Source organism: Pundamilia nyererei, unplaced genomic scaffold, assembly GCF_000239375.1.
Source record: "Pundamilia nyererei isolate P.nyererei 1_Seehausen unplaced genomic scaffold, PunNye1.0 scaffold00011, whole genome shotgun sequence".
NCBI lineage: Eukaryota > Metazoa > Chordata > Actinopteri > Cichliformes > Cichlidae > Pundamilia > Pundamilia nyererei.
In genome coordinates this window covers 3708660-3725987 of record NW_005187412.1, presented here as the reverse complement: position 1 = coordinate 3725987, position 17328 = coordinate 3708660, and the positions used below count along the sequence as shown (strand labels likewise).

The 17328-nt window shown below is 40.0% G+C and overlaps 3 protein-coding genes across 4 annotated transcripts in view; 2 read left to right on the top strand and 1 right to left on the bottom strand.

Moving 5' to 3' along the window:
* Nucleotides 1-1050: 1050 nt before the first annotated feature.
* LOC102212294 (chemokine-like factor) lies at nt 1051-2910 on the top strand. 2 transcript variants are annotated; one of them, XM_005724235.2, is made up of 5 exons: nt 1051-1205; nt 1392-1488; nt 1946-2101; nt 2212-2307; nt 2579-2910. In XM_005724235.2, the coding sequence occupies exons 2-5, from the start codon at nt 1408-1410 to the stop codon at nt 2678-2680; spliced, it is 435 nt and encodes a 144-aa protein (XP_005724292.1). In that variant the 5' UTR covers nt 1051-1205; nt 1392-1407; the 3' UTR covers nt 2681-2910. The 2 variants fall into 2 exon arrangements, with proteins under 2 accessions (XP_005724292.1, XP_013763950.1); XM_013908496.1 differs by having other exon boundaries at nt 1052-1205; nt 1341-1488.
* A 40-nt stretch (nt 2911-2950) lies between these two features.
* LOC102212019 (CKLF-like MARVEL transmembrane domain containing 3) lies at nt 2951-10219 on the top strand. Its single transcript, XM_005724234.2, has 5 exons — nt 2951-3306; nt 6960-7115; nt 7245-7340; nt 7424-7541; nt 9105-10219. Exons 1-5 carry the CDS (start codon nt 3190-3192, stop codon nt 9131-9133), a joined length of 516 nt encoding a protein of 171 aa, XP_005724291.1. The 5' UTR covers nt 2951-3189; the 3' UTR covers nt 9134-10219.
* Nucleotides 10220-17328, bottom strand: part of cmtm4 (CKLF-like MARVEL transmembrane domain containing 4) — a 22221-nt gene continuing 15112 nt past the window's right edge. The window contains exons 3-4 of the mRNA XM_005724233.2: nt 15212-15310; nt 10220-14874 (exon numbers count right to left, since the gene is read on the bottom strand). Coding sequence (XP_005724290.1) covers nt 14710-14874; nt 15212-15310 — 264 coding nt within the window. The 3' untranslated portion in view covers nt 10220-14709. The remainder of the gene's footprint in view (nt 14875-15211; nt 15311-17328) is intronic.

The window sequence follows — 17328 nt, the reverse complement described above, 5'->3', positions numbered from 1 at the left end:
CCACATACATGCAGTGGGATCCACCAGAGCAAGCCTATTGCACTTCACAGCATGCAGAATCCAAAGGTAGTGTCACAGCGTGGGGGGTCCAGAGTCTGTGTCCCAGTAGGGCAGAACTGTTTTGGTGGCATAAGGGGAAAGGGCTTCATACACTATGTGCTCATAAAGGATTTGTTCCTGTAGCCAAAAATATCTGATGGTAATTTCAAGAGTCAAGATTAGCTGTATTTCTCACATACATAATTATACAAGTAAAATCTGCAGTGAAATGCTTATGCACCAATTCTAAGGAGCTTGGAAAGAAAAGCGTCTGGACTTCTTTAAGTTTCCTTGAAGACGTTTCACCTCTCATCCCCTCTACCTAATCCCACAAGCCAAGGTGTAGGTCACAGTCAGCCGAGGTTTCGGGTGAACCCACTGTGAAGCCCAGCTTCACCCTATCATGTGATTTCCTGAGGTCAGATTGCCCAGGATGTGAGTGGGCGTTAAGGCATCTGGGAAGGGATCTCAAAACTGGATTATAGATGGCAGACAGTTGGTGTTGTAAGCCACCACCTCTGTTCAAAGATGGTTGTTCACAGTGGACATAGATGTCTTCTTTCACTCCTCTTTCAAACCATCTGTTTTCTCTGTCCAAAATGTGAACATTAGCATCCTCGGAAGAGTGACCTTTGTCCTTTAGATGCAGATGGACAGCCGAGTCTTGTCCCGTCAAGGTGGCTCTTCTATGTTGTGCCATATGTTTATGAAGTGCCTGTACAGCCACTTCATAAACATATGGCAGCTTGCGGACAGCTTGGGGACACTCCCATAAGACTTAAAATCCGGGATTCTCCACCAGTTGCTCTTAGAACTGAAGAAGCTTCTCAGATGAGAGGTGAAACATCTTTAGACTAGGATGACCTGGATGACTGAGAAGCTTCACAGACACTTATGTACCAATCTGACTGAGAATAAATAAGAGGAAGACATAGCTTTTTTAAATGGATTAGCCAACTGGTAGCACAACCATAGTCCAAGTATGAGTATCAGAGTAGTCAGGGTGTAGGCTTATTAGGTCATGGTTTGACTCTGCATTTAACTGCTGAAACAGAAATCTTCAGTTATTTCCTGTTGATGTTCAACATTTACTGAAGTTGATGAAGATGTTAATTATAATCTTATCCATCCTAAAAGCAAATATGATGTGTTACCCACAGTGTAAGGTAAGTGTAAGGTTTCTTTTTGGGGCCGGGGTTCTTTTTTCTTTTTTTTTTTCCCCCTGAGCAGTTATAAGTAGCAGTAAGTGTGAAAATACAGTGTCTATTCTTGTGATCAGTCATTTTCTATTTCTATCAAAGGAAATTGCATGTTTCAGGAAACAGACTGAGCGAGTTCTCTGTTGAAATCAGATCATCATGCTGTAGAATGACAACAAAACAGACAGCCATGGAAGTGGACACTGCTTTTCTCAAATCCAGGAGGGGGATTGTGAAGGTGACAGAGATGGTGAGATATCTGCTTATAGCCTAACTTTGGACATTTGGCGTAATGTGGTGTAAAACAGCTGATACATGCCGTTTCGCTGCCTTGTGCCTGTTAAAAAGGGGGAACAGAAACAGAACATGGCGCAATAGCTTCACAATGCTATATGCTTTAGCTGGTAAATGTTAGTATGTGATTTAAAGGCTGTTGCTGAAGTGGATCATGACCTGTTTAATCTTTTTAAATGTCATGAGGAAAGCTTCTCAAAATGACACTTCCTGTTTTTCTCTCTAAACTGAGAGGTGCAACACGTTGCAAAAAAATAATAATTGTGAAGCAACCAGTGGACGAGAAGGAAGGAGACCTCACAGTACACAATGCAGTTTTAAAATAAGCTGTTATCAAACATCACAGTGTTTTTTTCTTGGCTCTGTTATCTCAGTGACAGTTTCTCTTTGCAATCTCCCCCTCTCTGCTGTAGGTGACTCTGTTTGTGGCTTTTGTGTGTTTCGCTGTAGCCTCGACACCCAAGTACATCGCAGCCACAGCGTTGGAGTTTTTCATCACCTCGCTTCTGCTGGTGCTCTACCTGCTCAAACTCAACAAGAGGCTGACCTTCTTCTTTTGGCCTCTAGTTGTAAGTGATGTGTTACAGCTTTGGACATAGTGAGAGAGAGTGAAAAAAAAGTGTGACTGCCTGTTGCATGTTCAAGCTCTTGTTCTTTTCTTTTTGTTCTCCTTCTTCAGGATGTATTGAATTCAGTCTTTGCAAGCGTTTACTTCATCACCTTGAGCTTGATGGCTATGACTTCTTACATTAACACAGGCATGCTGATTGGAGGGGTGAGATGTATTTAAGTGTATATACAGTATGCTCAGTAACATTAAACCGTCATGCATTGGCATAGATTCACTTCTGGAGCACTACTCTAAGTTTAAACAAGCCTTTACCCCTGAATGACTTGTTTTCTTGTTTCTCAAAGAGAGGCGAGTCCTTAAAGTTTGACTGTGTAAAAAACGTAAAAACACTCCCAATATGAGTAGCCTACATGCACACGAACACACACATGTGGAATGCAATGGATGTATGCTGAGATGTATCCTCTTTTTGCAGATCATGTGTTTCCTCTTAGCTGTGCTGCTGTGCGCTGAGAGCTACATTCTGTTCAGTATCATCACATTCAACAGGCCGAGGACTGAAACGCAGAATACATAAAACAGACGAACTGCAGCAAACTAACGACAACGTGTGCGCATGAATGACCCCAACCCGCTAACTGCTCTTGCATTCTGTGCGTAGTTTAAAGGTTTAGCTGTAGAAGTGTTTGTTAGTTTATCCACAGGCATATTTGATTCTGTAACTAAGCATGGTGTGGCTGTTTAAGATTTCTAAATTGTAAAGGGAAAGAGAAAAAAAATATCAATAAAGATTTTTTTTCTTTGTGACATCATGAGTTGTATATTTCCGCCGTTGTGTGCAGCTGGGGCATCGCATTTCACATCTGGAGAAAGCAGATGTTGCGCTTCTTTTTTTCTGGCGCTCGCGCTGCATTTCCGAGCTTGTCATTGTTTCCGCTTCCACCTCAGAGAAGCCTCACGCCTCCTCATATCTCATTTGAGTGTGTGTGTGTGTGTGTGTGTGTGTGTTTATTTTGCACTAAAATCGCTGCAGTACTTGTAGTTTGAGCAGCCCGGAGCTGGAGGAGAGTTTTTCTTTTCATAACAATGGGGGACATCGAGGCTCCCAGCTCGAACCGGCCGCCCCAGGCTGTCCTGAAGTCTATTCTTCCCAGCAAAGAGTTCGTCACATCCAGGAAAGGAATGCTGCTTATTGCTGAAGTGGTAAGAAATGACCCGATGAGCCAGGCCAGCAAATCTGAGCGCCAGTGGACCGTTGTTTCACCAAAGGCGCAGAGTTGTGGGTAGTTTCTGGCAGTTTTTGCAGACACTGCACTGTGTTGATTTCAGCGCACATTCAGAAATAACTTTAAAAGCTTGGTTAACTGTCATTTTAGGTTCACTCGGTTTCCGTTAGGTCTCCTTTAGAAACGGGAAGAACAGTAAGTTTAAAGCAGCCGTGAGACAAGCTTAGGAAACTCTGACTAACTGTATACTGGATCGTACTGGTTTGGATGGACACGCGGTGAAAAGCCTGAGGTAACCACTGTTGTCCACGCTGTCAGTGATCCAAGTAAACCACGGTGTAATTCCAGGCTCTCTTTTGTGCACTGCACAATTCATTTCAAGTTCAAATATCCACGTGTATTGAGAAGAACTTGGGTTTTTATTGTCGATTTCAACAAACCAAATACTGAAAAGCTGTCTGCGCCATGGTGTTAGTGTGAGATTACCAGCATCGCGAGTTATTTGTGGGAAGGGTCTTCTCGCTGCAAACCCTCAAACTGTGTCATGTGACATTCGGCTCATGCTGGGCTGTGAGTGAGCTGTTATCTTCCCCGCAGTCACATCCTTTTCTGTATGTCGCCTGGAGCACAGCTCTACACTCCCACACAAAGCGCAGTCTCTTTACTGCTGCTTCACAGCGTGGAATGGCCTGTAACCCACGTTAAACAAGACCCAGATAGTAGTGTGCAAAAGTCTTTAGCCAACCCTAATATCTTTATATTTCCTATATTCTTGAAGGAGCCAGAATTTGTTGTGACCAGTAGTGCCAGGCTTGTTAAAGGTCTTTTAAAGTTTTTCTTTGAACAGCCCCTTTAGTTGAACATTTTCAGATAATTTATTTTACTTAAGCCACATAATACTCAGCCAAGAATCAGTTGTATCTTTAGCCTCTTTGTTATTAGCAGCCTGTCGCAAAAATACATTTGTTTCGATTTCTGTGGTCGAATCTTTAATAATGCCAACGATAAGACAGCTTGATAGAGATAAAATTATATTTTTGCACAAACAAGGTGATTCTCACAGAACTATTGGCTGAAAGCTTGGCATATCTCAGCATGATGTGCAGTGTGTCCTTAAAAAAAATCTCAGAAAACTGGACAAGTGGTGGACAAATGAAAAGAGTGAGGTATGCCAAATCATGCAAGAGGTGGACTGAAAATCAGTGGCAACAGGTCTGATGTAGTGTTAATACCAAACTTGATATTTTTGGTTGTTTAAATGGAAGTGGGGAGGAGAGAGGTACAACAGTGAGTGTCTGTGAAACAAAGTGGAGGCTCTGTCATGGTTTGGGGCTGATGTTGGAGAACCTGACCAAATTGGTGGAATTATGAAGAGAGAAAAGTACCATTAGATTTTGATCCACCATCTGCAAAGCATGTGACTGGCGACACCTTCATTGTTCAGCATGACGATCACCCCAAAACACACTGCCAGTGCAGTAAAATCATACCTGGATAGAAAAACAGACAATGAGACACTATCAGTCCTGGATTGGCCTCGCAGAGCCTTGATCTCGACATTTTTGAAGCCGTGTGGGATCATCTTGACAGAGAACAGAAAAAAAGCCAGCCAACATCCAAAGACTTAAAGAAATGACAAGAAAGCTTGCCTAAGAGAGTTCAGCCTGTTCTTAGAGTAAAGGTGGCCATATCAAATATTAACCTTCAGGCTTGTTCGAACTGCACAAACTGTTTTTGCCTTACATACTGTATTTCCATCTAAATCACATTTTCCTAGCAAAATATAAAGAAATCAAGGGCAACACAAGACTTTTGTCAACAGTAGAAGTCAGAAGTGTGTCCTACTTGGACTGTAGGTGAGATACCACGCCTGGTTTAGGCTTATTTTAGGAGATTTGTGATATACTATGCAGCACTTCTGTTCAGTGAGTCCATTCCTAAACTTTTCACAAGTGAAGCATGTCAGTGCATCTCGCTGTATGTGAGTGGTATGCTTTGCAGGATTTTCAAGATTTTGAAATCTGTTTCTTATACTTTCCAACTCTTTGCTTATTTGATTTTTGAAGCAACTGTTTAAATGCCAAACAGTTAAAAATGTTTTCTCCTTCACCTCAGCACCACAAACAATAATCCACCGGTGTAAAAATGAGGGCCAAGTCTGAATGAAGGGTGGCCTTTTCAAATGTTACGTTTTTATCTCAGTGGTAAAGGTATGATACGAGGTATGAAGCTAAATTCATTTGCTTTAAGTTGCTGTGTAAGCTAAACGTCCTTGCAGTAGTTGGGAAACCTTTGAATGAACTCGCACATCTGTGTGCGATTGTCTTTCTGATTAAAAAGATTTCAAATAATACGACACAAGTCCACAGTCGCTGAACTCAAATGTTGCACACGAGGCTTCTAAAGAAAATAGATCATACCATAATACCACTGTTGCGCTGCTTGGACATATCAGGCAGGCTCATATATGCATCTGCTGAGCATGCAATACCGTACATAGTGTGTCAGACCACTGTGTCTTTCTGTGTAACCACAGGGTCTACATTTAATGTGCAGTAAAAGACAGGACTGTGTAGTGTTTGACATGTTTCCAAAATGCAAACAAGCTGTTAATAAGAGGCACATGTTGAGGCAAAGCGTGCCACCTTAAAGTGAGGTGATAGACTAAACTAACAATCTAAAGATTGTGAGGCTTCTCAGCTCGGTATGTAATGCATGATGGATGTTTCTGAGAGGTTACAGATTCACACTCACAGGAAATAAATGTCTTCCATAAATATCTCATGGCATATTTGAATAATTCTTCTTGGATGTTGTCAGTGTTTAGAATGAAACTGGCCAGTATAGGTTGGAAAAGATTTGTTAATTGATAATCTATTAATCAGTCTTTTTCCCAGTGATTCTTTTTAATTTAACTGTAACGTTTCTTTTTAATTAGTTTTACATAATTATAATCGAAACAATAATTTTTTTCTTTTTTACTGACACGAGTCCAGCCACACTGTAACAGAATATATTCAAAACTTTACTGTTAAGTGTTGCCTTACAGGAAAGTTTTACATCGCTCTGTAGCAGCATTTTTATAGCTGCAGGAGTTTGGGTTTAGTCAGACAGAGTTCCTACGATCAGGCTAGTGTGGGATAACTGACTGAGACAAAGACAAGATGGCCGTGGCTGTTTGAGATTACAGCGTCTGGGCTCGCCTTCATTTGTGCTGATGTGGTGTGTCCAGCTCTTCCAGTGGGGAGCTTCAAAGACAAGGCGGGCTCGGCCGTCTCGTCTTTGTGATTAATAAAAACCAATAAAACATTTTCCTTTATTTTAGCTGCGTTTGTTTTGTGGATGTTTGCACAAGCATACATGTGGGAGGCATACAGAGAAGGGTGACGGAGTAAAAGCCTGTGTGAATAGCTTTTAACAGCTGTATCTCCTTACAGGAAGTGGGCCTGAAGCTGTAATTCACACAGACTAACAGCTTCGGGGCACTGCTACAGTTCATTATTTAGATCTGACTTGGAGAATCCTACTTGGAAATAACTCCACACCATCTGGCGTCTTAAACTTTTTATTTCAAATGCCAAAGAGTTGTCTTATTTTCTATTTCTCCTTGTTTTGTCTTGCTCTTTTTAGGGTCTGTCCTTTATATCATTCGTGTGCTTCGCTGGATCCTCGGCAGCAGCATTTGTGACCGTCCCCCTGCTGGCATTCCTGGCTTCTCTCTTCTTGCTGTTTGGTTACTCCACCAAATTCAACGAGAGGTTTAAAGGTTTCTGCTGGCCTCTAACGGTGAGAGCAGCTGTTTCAGAAAGAACCTTGAAACTTTGCCCCGCATGATCTTGCGGCGCTAAATGAAGAAATTAGTCGTGTAGTGTTTGATTGTGTCTCTGAATCAGCTCCGGTGTTTTTCTCTCAAAGGATTTCATTAGATGCGTGACTGCCTCCATTATCTTTTTCATCATCTCAATAATGGCAGTGTCCAGATACTCAGACGGTTCCTCAAAGGCTGCTGGGGTAACGCTGTCATCATCATCAGCATAGTCCATAACTGAATACATTTGGCATTGTATTCACATTGTATTTGCCTCTTTTTGCAGATATTTGGGTTCATCGCCACCATTGTTTTTGCCGTAGATTTTTATTTCATTTTTAATGAGCTGGCCAGTTTCTTGAAACAAGGAGGGGAGTCCAACGAGGAACCGTCAAGACAGCAAGGTAACAAAGTCACCTCATGTACATATAAGTACATGTTTAATGTAGTTTCATAATAGGAGAGAAATAGGTAAAAATAAAATGAGTTTTTATGCAGGCTCTGAGTACAGGTCCATTCACTGGTCACTTTATTAGTTACACCTTGGTAGTTGTGTTTTGGACCCTCTTCTTTCTTCTTTGTGGCAAATGCTTGAAGCATCCATCAGATGATGGACACTGTAGTTATAAAGGGATGGAAATGATCAGCAATAATACTTGATAATATTTGTAATTCCAAGCAGAGTTATTATAGTTCCATTTTCTAGTTAGTCTTTATTTCATTTCATTTTGACTTTTTGCTTGTAATTCAGTCTCAATCCAGTTACTTTCCAGAGTTGAACTTCTTGTTTCAGTTTAGCTTTTATTGTTATGAAATAATGAAAACACTTAACGGTTTGAAAGCAGTTGACTCACAGTCTTGTAGACAACCTGAATCTCAGTGAACATATCCATCATCGCCTCATCAGCCAAGTCGTTATAAAGTTTTTAACTAAACTAAACTAAACTAAACTAAGCTAAAACAAAAACTTTTATTTTTCATTTTTTCACATCTAGTTTTAGTTTTTAGTTTAGTTTTAGTAAACTATAATGAACTTGCTGCTAATTGTGCCAAGAAAATATCTCCCTCATCATTACAGATCCAGCACCAGCCTAAATCGTTGATTCCAGGCTTTCATGTTGTGTAGAGACTTATCAGACCAGCCAGCATTTCTCTAATCTTATATTGTACAATTTTGGTGGTCTGGTGTCAACTGTAGCATCAGTTTCCAGTTCTTAGCTGACAGGAGTGATACCCAGTGTGGTCGCCTGACCTTTGGCATCAACAAGGCATTTTCAGCCAAAGGATATTTTCTCTTTTTTTGAACAATTTTCTGTGAAACCTAGGGATGATCTAGATAAATACCAGCAACCATAGCACATTCAGAGTCACTTAAATCAACTTCCACCTCACTGTGAAGGTTAGCAGGTCACCTTGACAGCAGGCTGCCCCCATGTGATTGAACAGGTGTACCTAATAAAGTGGCCAGTAAGAGTATGTGCCTTGGAGTGATTATTATTGTGAATTGCCACTAAATAAATAAAACTGAATTGAATTGAATGACACACCTGGACCTGTAAACTGTTCAGGTAAACATGTTTTTAATTGCATGCTTTCAGTGCCATAACTGAAGTATTTTGTTTCCACACTGAGGTGGCAGCACACATTCAGAGATGGATCATTTATAAACTTCACTTTGATGTCTGATCCCACTGTGCAAAGCATTTTGTGCAAAGCATGAACCAACCCTTTCAACAAAAAAGTTTCATTTCATTCCTTGAAGCGTGCACTCTGTTAATGAAAACAAAACTGGCACCCTTAGACAGTTCTCTATGTTCAAAAGATAAAAAATGCCTTTCTCCAAGTGCACCACGTTTTGTGCGCTTGTTATTTTCTTCCTTATTGATGTAGCTCGTCCACAGAAAGTGCACCCAGAGAAGTGATACTCCGTCTGACGCAGGGTTTTCTTCTCTTTTTTTGTTTTGTAGATGAATTTTCAGACTCTGACTCAGACTGAAACTGTGGGGATCTTTGGCAGAAGATGTGTGATCATGCAGTCTCAACCTTTGTAGTAAAAATCAACACTGCCGAGCAGATATTTGCAAACACCTGCCTGGTTTTTGTGCAACAGAGTTACAGAAGGACACTGTGTATCAAGGTCAGACTCATTGTTGGTCAGTTTCAAGTCGCCGAACACGAACAAAGAAGGTTTTAGTGCAATTCACACATTAGAAAAAATACTTTTTAAACTGATGCATCAAACACGCCAGCCTTCTGTTTTATTGGTTGTTACACAAAGTTTATAAAACATGTTCTTTTCTTTTTTCATGTTCAAGTTTACTTCCAGTGTCTTAGATCATTTGCCACAAATGTAAGAGCTACTATCACTCCAACACTTTCCTGAAGCTGTGAAACTGTTTCTGCTCATGTTATGGAGAAGCAGTTATTAACATCAAAATGTGCATGCATTATGTCGAAATCAGGGGAAAATGCTCTAGCCCTGTTTACATGTTTGCACACTAGAACACTGCAAAATGCCTTATTGAATAAATGTTTACCAATGTACTAATAATGTAATGATGCTGTAACAGGAATTCAGACCAGGAGGCCTGCTTAATTATCCTTTATTAAATTGACAGCATGTTTATAACCCTGTTTCCTATAAAGTTTGCACACTGTGTAAAATGCAAAGATATACAAATCATTTAAACCCTATATTTAATTTTAAGCATCAGATGCTGCTTTCAGAATTCTTCTTATTTACTTGAAAGCAGTAGGCTCATTTAGAGACTGATTACAGCAAAGCTTTTCCTAAAAAAACTGTAAAGGGGGCGTGTTTACAATTCGGCTGCGTTGCATCTGCTCTGTAGTCTGTTAAAAGGGACCTAAGGAGTCAACTTGCTATGCTTTTGGAGATAAATTGCTTTCCCTTTGTTACTTTCAGAAGCTTAACAACTCCTTTGTTGTATTTTTGTTTTCTAGTGCTCCAAATGTTTTTAATAGATGTCAGATCTGGTTTACAAGCGGGCCAGTTCACCAACCAAAGTCTTTTAATAATGGATTGCATTTATATAGCGCTTTTCAAGGCACCCAAAGCGCTTTACAATTCCACTATTCATTCACTCTCACACTGGTGGAGGCAGCTACAGTTGTAGACTGACAGAGGCCCGGGGAATGAACCGGCGACCTTCCGGTTACAGATGTGCTTCCCAACCCCCTGAGCCATTAGGTTGCCCCTAATTTAATATGTATGTACAGAATGTGTTTTGGCCTAGTCTCGCTTAGTAATGCACGGCAATACCTGACACAGCTGGATGTAAGAATGTGTTACTCCAAAACCTGATTTATCGTTCAGCATAAATGATGCCTTCACAGATGTGCAACTATAACACTAGGGGAGCCCATAGGCCTGCCCCAGGCTCCCTTTTGACTTTATTTTTCCGATTGACTTGAGTCTATATTAAATGAACTATGCTTATAGAATGCAGAAACATTTTTTGCCGCTTGTTTGAATGTTTTTTTCTTGCTTTGTGTGCTAAATTTTTGATTATTAGTGTCTACCCAAAGCCCATGCATCGATTTCCATTATAGAACTAAGGATCACAAACATTCGGTACTGGTTTCCAGCCTTGTCCAGATTTCTCTGGATCAGGTGAACCCCTTCCTAACTTTACTTCTGAAAGACTCAGTTTCTCTGGGATGCTCTTTTCATATATCATGTTACTAATTAACCTAATGTGTTGAGCACCAAATTTCTTTCTGGATTGCACAAATTTACAACATTTTGCCGTCTATTGTTGCCCCTGTAATGACAGCTTTGTAACATTTTACTGGCATCAAACTCAAAATGAGCTCATGTAAAAAAAACAAAAGTTGTTTTTAAATTAAAAATCTAAATTAAATAAAGCTAATTTTGGCTCATGCCTTATTTAAGAGTGGTTGCCAGAGCACGTAGCAACGCATGCTTGATTTGGTAGGTCTTTTTGTTTTTTTCTTGTTGTAACCCCAAAAGGTTTGTGTCTGCTCCTTTTCAGAGTTTGAATGAGCTACAATCAGTTTCATTCTAATTTGATTCACATTTTTCACAGTGTTTTGACATTTTAGGAAACAAAGTTATAAAAAATTTTGTAGCCTATATTACAAGAAGAGAATGGTTGGCTGGTTACAACCTCTGTCCAACTGTGGTAGATTTATAAAAGCCTATTTTACAATCTGAGGATAACCTTTGTTTATCTTATGTTTATTTCCTCATATGAGTTTCTGTGATGTGCTTGAAGACATTAGAAATCATGCTACTTTGACACACTTACTAAGGTAACACACTTTGTCGACTTCCTGCTCTTTTGTTGTTTGTGTGCTATTTCTTCATATGTGCATATGTGTGTGCAGTTTATTAAAACCATTTAATGCAGTATTACTTTGAGAAATTCTAAATATCTGCTATATAAATCATTATATGTGTTTTTTTTATTTGCATGTGTGATGTATGATTTCTCTCCATCCACTGCCACTACTGACAAATTAGATGCACTAGAACGCCACAGTGACTGTTAATGAAATCTACGGCGGACTACACGAGTGCTACAACAGCACTGAATTAAAAACAAATGACTGGGAATTGGCCACCATGGCATTTCCCGCATTTTTCAGTGCGGTAAATTTTATGGATCTGTTACAGCTGTAGCTTCATGTTTTAAAGTTGAGTGGAAATAAATGAACAAAATGAGAAAAAGACCTTGCAGGTCTATGCAAAATAAGAGCTAAGGTTTCCATGAACCCGCCTGCAATGATGTTATAGATCGTTTATGCCCTGTGAAAAGCAAGAATGTCAAACTCATTTTATATTGTGGGCCACATAGAGTTCACTTTGATCTTATGTGGGTTGGATCGGTGAAATTCCAGTTTCTCTGTGTAAAAAGTGTAACTGTGGATTCACTCATTGAAATATCAACGCAAACATAAGCAATTTAAAAATTATGTCTCAGTTTTTCTACATGGTAAAGAAATGCTGTTGTATTAAATAAAATAAGTCGTTCAGCACGACTCTTCAAGCTTAGATTGTAAGAAATAATGTGTAAAATTACAGAAATCTGTAATTTAATTACTTTGGTGTAATGTGACTGGCCATGGGCAGGAAAAACTGTAAACTGTGTTCTTCACATTTTCCAAAGTCATCCAGCGGGCCTGATTGGGGTCTTTGCTGGGTAAATTCCGGCCACCAGACCTTATGTTTGACACCCTTGTCCTCAACCTTAACCTTAAACAGGCTTAAAAAGGTAACACGGGTACAGACATTGTGAAAGTGCACATTTTAAACATTCCCAAATGGTTTTAAATGATTTATTCTTTCCAAGAAGTAGGAGAACCTTCAGTTTATTTGAAACATTCGAACAACATCCCCACACAGTACCATTTTATAAACGGGCACCTTTGTAAAACCAGTGTAGATGTATGTTGCCTGCTTGTTTAGTTTTTGTTTGGTTTTGGATTTTCTTTTTGCAAAAAAAAGTTTGAATAAAAACCTGTCTTCATTTCAATAATGTCATTATAAACCAGTGTGAAGTCTCCACACTTCTTCGGGATCGGATCATTGTTTGCCGTTTATGTCACGACCTGCAAACCAGCAGAAAGCCTTTTCTTTCTCATAAATACAAATTTCGTAACATATTGCAGCACAGTCGTACACAGAGAGAGCTGCAGCTTGATAAGCGTTTGACAAATATGGTCGGTTTATATGACCAAATAGCATAATGCAATAGCGTGATTTTGTTGCTGTACAAATTCTTAAGTGAACATGGTAATAGTATTACTCAAAAACAAATCCATCAAAGTAAGTTACACACACATAAATACGAACAAGATTGTCTTCTCATACGTCTATGTCAATCACCAAACCAAGAGAAACAGCATTAAAACATAAGTTATTTAAAATCTAAGAAATGCCTGGTTAATCAAGCATCTTCAGGGCATTTATTAGTCTTAATTTAAAAAAAAAAATCCACAGTCAAATACATTTCTGGTCCTTCACTTATAAACACACTAATGTAAAATCATCTGACTATACACCCGATCCACTGACGCAACAAAAAGATACATTTCATATAAAGACCAGAAGAGGGGGCCATAGTCAACTTGCCCGAATAAGGTTCAGGTCTTAACTGTAGTGTACATTAAAAGAAGATCAGATGCTAAATAAGTAGACAAAGGTTTAACTTCCTGTTTACTTCAGGTGCACTGACCAACTGAAAAATATTAAAGAGAAATCAGTATTGGATGGATGGGCTTTGCAGAGGCTGCTATAAGGGTAATGAAGGATAGGGATATCATAATACATGAAATGTGGGATAATATCATTGTAGATACATATACAAACATTTCAATCAACCACAGATTTGCTAAATGTACCATGTTTCCACCCCACAGACTCATCAAGTCTAATATTTAGAAAGGCATTAGGAAACACAGTGTTTAGGTCGAGGCACCCTGTGATTTTTTTTTGTAATATAGGAGGGTCAGTACCTGAGAAGCAGTGTATAGGCTAATGACATTGGTCTCAACCACGCCATCTACTGATGTTTGCTTTAAAATTAATCTCACTGATGTACTTTTAAGATTTGTGTTACCTGAAGTGTTGGACGTGTGCAAAATTAAGATACGGATTACCTTATCATTGCTTGATATAACCTCCTCCAGGCTCACAGTGTAGGCCTAACACACATCTATAAGTAAAACTTTTTAAGCTCTGCTAAAAATTATGTCCCTGTTATTGTGTCAAACCAACTGGACTGGACTGGTTATTTTTTCCCCATTTTAAGTGTTGTGGACTAATGTAGTGCATGTAATCTGCACTTACTCCATAAATGCTGACAGCAAATGCAGTATGGCAATAGTGGCTAAAAGTCATGTGTAAAAGTAAGATGTGTAAGATTAGCCAAGACAAGGACAAGGAGACTTTCATGAGCGCATGTATAATTAAAAAATTAAATGTCAGGCTTGCTCAAAGGTAGAGGGTAAAAACTGTGAGAAAGAACAATGAAGTCATGGTTGGACTGCAGGTTAGGGTTTGTTGCTGGTCCGCTGGTTTCCTCATTTCATGATCACATTTATTACCACAGACTTCAGCGGCATGACATAAGCAGACTGTACAAAAGCTGACCTTGTTTTACTGGACTTCATTCACAGTGAAAGACAAAGCGTGCTCAAAAGTCAACACATATACTGGAGCCAGAGTAGGTGCACAGCTGGGGAGAAGTCAGGCTTTCTTTTTGTAGCCTTTCAGGGGAAGTTGTCCTTCAAAATGCTTTAGAAAAACATGTAGATGAAGGGTTTTACAAAGCACACCGTCAAATGTGACCAGGGTTTTCTACTTAAGTGTTTATGTGTCAGCAGGAGCAGCCAGGACGGCTGCTGAACAAAGCCACGGAGCCTCATTCACAGCTGAAGTGTTGTGATGAGAAGTCAAAAGCGTGCGGTGAGCCGAAGGTGGCTGTCTCACTGGAGTGGAAATACTGTTCTGAAGGCAGAGCTGTTTCCATTAGAGTCAGCTGCTGGTAGCATGGCTTTCTCTTAGTCTTCCTGATTGTCTGCCAGCACTCATGCAAGCTCAGGTCGTGGCTCCACCTCGCCACGCGATGCCGTGCGTGCCCGAATGTAATCGCTGGCCTGAGCCACCCCCTGACACCCAGCGCCACGGCGCCACTTCCGCACTGCCAGAAGGGTGTTTATTCCGTACACGACAGTCACCAGGAAGCCAAAAATCTGCACACAGGTGGAAACGGGAAGCAGAACCATTTACGTGTCAACAAATGTCAAAGCTACGTGATTACAGCTCAATAAGCTGATGAGGTTGTCTGATATATCAAAACTTCTACAAGTGCATAAATTAGTGTAATTAAACACATATACAGAACTGTGCAGTGGTAGGAAATTTAGCAGCCTGGTCAGTAAGAAGCAAAATCTATGGACATCATCAGTCAGTGATGCTGCAGTAAAGTAAGGCACAAAAATAGCATCCATATCTACAAACGTTTATGCTTCCTTTGTTATAGATCTAGGCAGGATGCCACTCGATGAAGTTCAAAGAGTCAGTACTCACCACTGCTGCTATTTCAGCTCCAGTGTTGTGATTGATGCAAGCGAGCACGAGAGATGACAAGAAGAAAAACAGGGTGCTGGCACCTGTGTTAACGAGGTCCTACAGGAAGGCAAAAACAAAGATCACAGCTCTGAATTAGAGATGTTATATAAGACTGGGATCACCTGTGATTTAAATCAACAACAATGAAATGTTGAACACAGGATGTTTTCAGTACCTGGCAGTTTTGGGCAACACTAAAATAACATATGAAGTAAATGTATATTTTGATAAAGTACATTTTAACATGGTATGTTCCCCATTGTTTGAATTTATTTGGATGCATTCACGTGTGGTCTACGGCTGCACAGGTCCTCTTTGGTTTTCTCTGTTACGAACTTTGAATTCTTGTTGTTTTTTAGCGTTCTGTTGGTTCTCAGATTATTCATTGCATTTTATTTTTGAGTACTAGTTCCTTGTTTCAGTTTATAAGTATTTTCATGAGTATTCTGCATTAGTCTAAGGAGCTTGGAAAGAAAAGCGTCGGGACTTCTTTAAGTTTCCTTGAAGACGTTTCACCTCTCATCCGAGAAGCTTCTTCAGTTCTAAGAGCAACTGGTGGAGAGTCCCAGATATTAAGTCCCCAAGAGGGACAATGGACCCCCTGATGATCCTCTACCTAATCACATGAGCCAAGGTGTGAAAACGGGTGTAGGGCACAATCAGCCAGGGTTTCGGGTGAACCCATTGTGAAGCCTAGCTCCACCCTATCATGTGATTTCCTGAGGTCAGATGGCCCAGGATGTAAGTGGGCGTTAAGGCATCTGGGAAGGGATCTCAAAACTGGATTATAGATGACAGACAGTTGGTGTCATAAACAACTGCCTCTGTTCAAAGATGGTCGTTCACAGTGGACATAGATGTCTTCTTTCACTCCTCTTTCAAACCATCTGCCTTCTCTGTCCAAAATGTGAACATTAGTATCCTCAAAAGAGTGACCTTTGTCCTTTAGATGCAGATGGACCGCCGAGTCTTGTCCCTTCAAGGTGGCTCTTCTATGTTGTGCCATGCGTTTATGAAGTGGCTGTTTGGTCTCTCCAATGTAGAAGTCTGAGCATTTCTCGCTACACTGTACAGCATACACTAAGTTGTTAAGTTTGTGTTTAGGTATTTCTATCTTTGAGATGAACCAGGTTTTGTCTGAGTGTGTGGCTGGGCCTAAAGTACACTGGGATGTCATGCTTGGAGAACTCGCCCGAGTTTCAAGCTCCTTAGACTACGATGACCTGGATGACTGAGAACCTTCACAGACATATTTTGCATTAGCTTTTTGTTCTCTTAATCCTTCCCTTGTGGCCCTTTATGTCAAGTCGGTCATCTCTGTGTAGTTACTTCCCGTTTTTTTTTGGTAGTCTTTTGTAACCTGTGCTTTTACATTGAGTTCTACTTCCCTTGTCTCATCATCCTGATTTGTTCCTCCTGTGTTTCCCATCTATTTTCCCCTCACTGACAGATGACAGGCTCAGTTCTACAAATTTGACACAGAGGGGCACAAGGGCAAGACTAATAAAAGAATAGACTATACAAAATAAACCTAAAACAGAATAATCATGAAAATAACCAGAAACTAAAAGAAAAGAATTAGGACTCAAGATATTTAGAGACATGGAAAACAAGAATAAACAACAATGAACAACCTGCGAACCAACAGAACATTAAATAATAACAAGAATTCAAAGTTCGTGACAGAAAACCATTGATCCAAAACTCCCTTGTTTTTCCAAGAGTAGTTGATGATTCATTTGGAGTTATTCTTTGGTGCTCCTTGTCTTCTTGTCTGTTTTTTAACCTCCTGTTGGGAAGAATTGTATGGTCGTGGTAAAAAGAAAGTACACCCCCTATCAGTTCTAAGGTTTTACATATCAGGACATATTTCTTTCTTTCCATGTCTTGAATACAACCTGAGCTGAATGACAGCACATGACACACTACATCATCATGTCATTACTTATTTAGCAGAAACCAAGCCAAAATGGGAAAGCGGTGCAAGCAACTCGCCATGATTCAGTAGCTTGTAGAACCAGTTTTAGCAGCAATAACTTGAAGTAATCATTTTCTGCATGACTTCATCAGTCTCT

Coding starts and splice junctions, on each gene's coding strand:
- LOC102212294 (XM_005724235.2), top strand. CDS start 1,408: ATGACAACAAAACAGACAGCCATGGAAGTGGACACTGCTTTTCTCAAA. Junction 1,489..1,945: donor TTGTGAAGGTGACAGAGATG/GTGAGATATCTG, acceptor TCTCTGCTGTAG/GTGACTCTGTTTGTGGCTTT. Junction 2,102..2,211: donor TCTTCTTTTGGCCTCTAGTT/GTAAGTGATGTG, acceptor CTCCTTCTTCAG/GATGTATTGAATTCAGTCTT.
- LOC102212019 (XM_005724234.2), top strand. CDS start 3,190: ATGGGGGACATCGAGGCTCCCAGCTCGAACCGGCCGCCCCAGGCTGTC. Junction 3,307..6,959: donor TGCTGCTTATTGCTGAAGTG/GTAAGAAATGAC, acceptor TGCTCTTTTTAG/GGTCTGTCCTTTATATCATT. Junction 7,341..7,423: donor GTTCCTCAAAGGCTGCTGGG/GTAACGCTGTCA, acceptor CTCTTTTTGCAG/ATATTTGGGTTCATCGCCAC.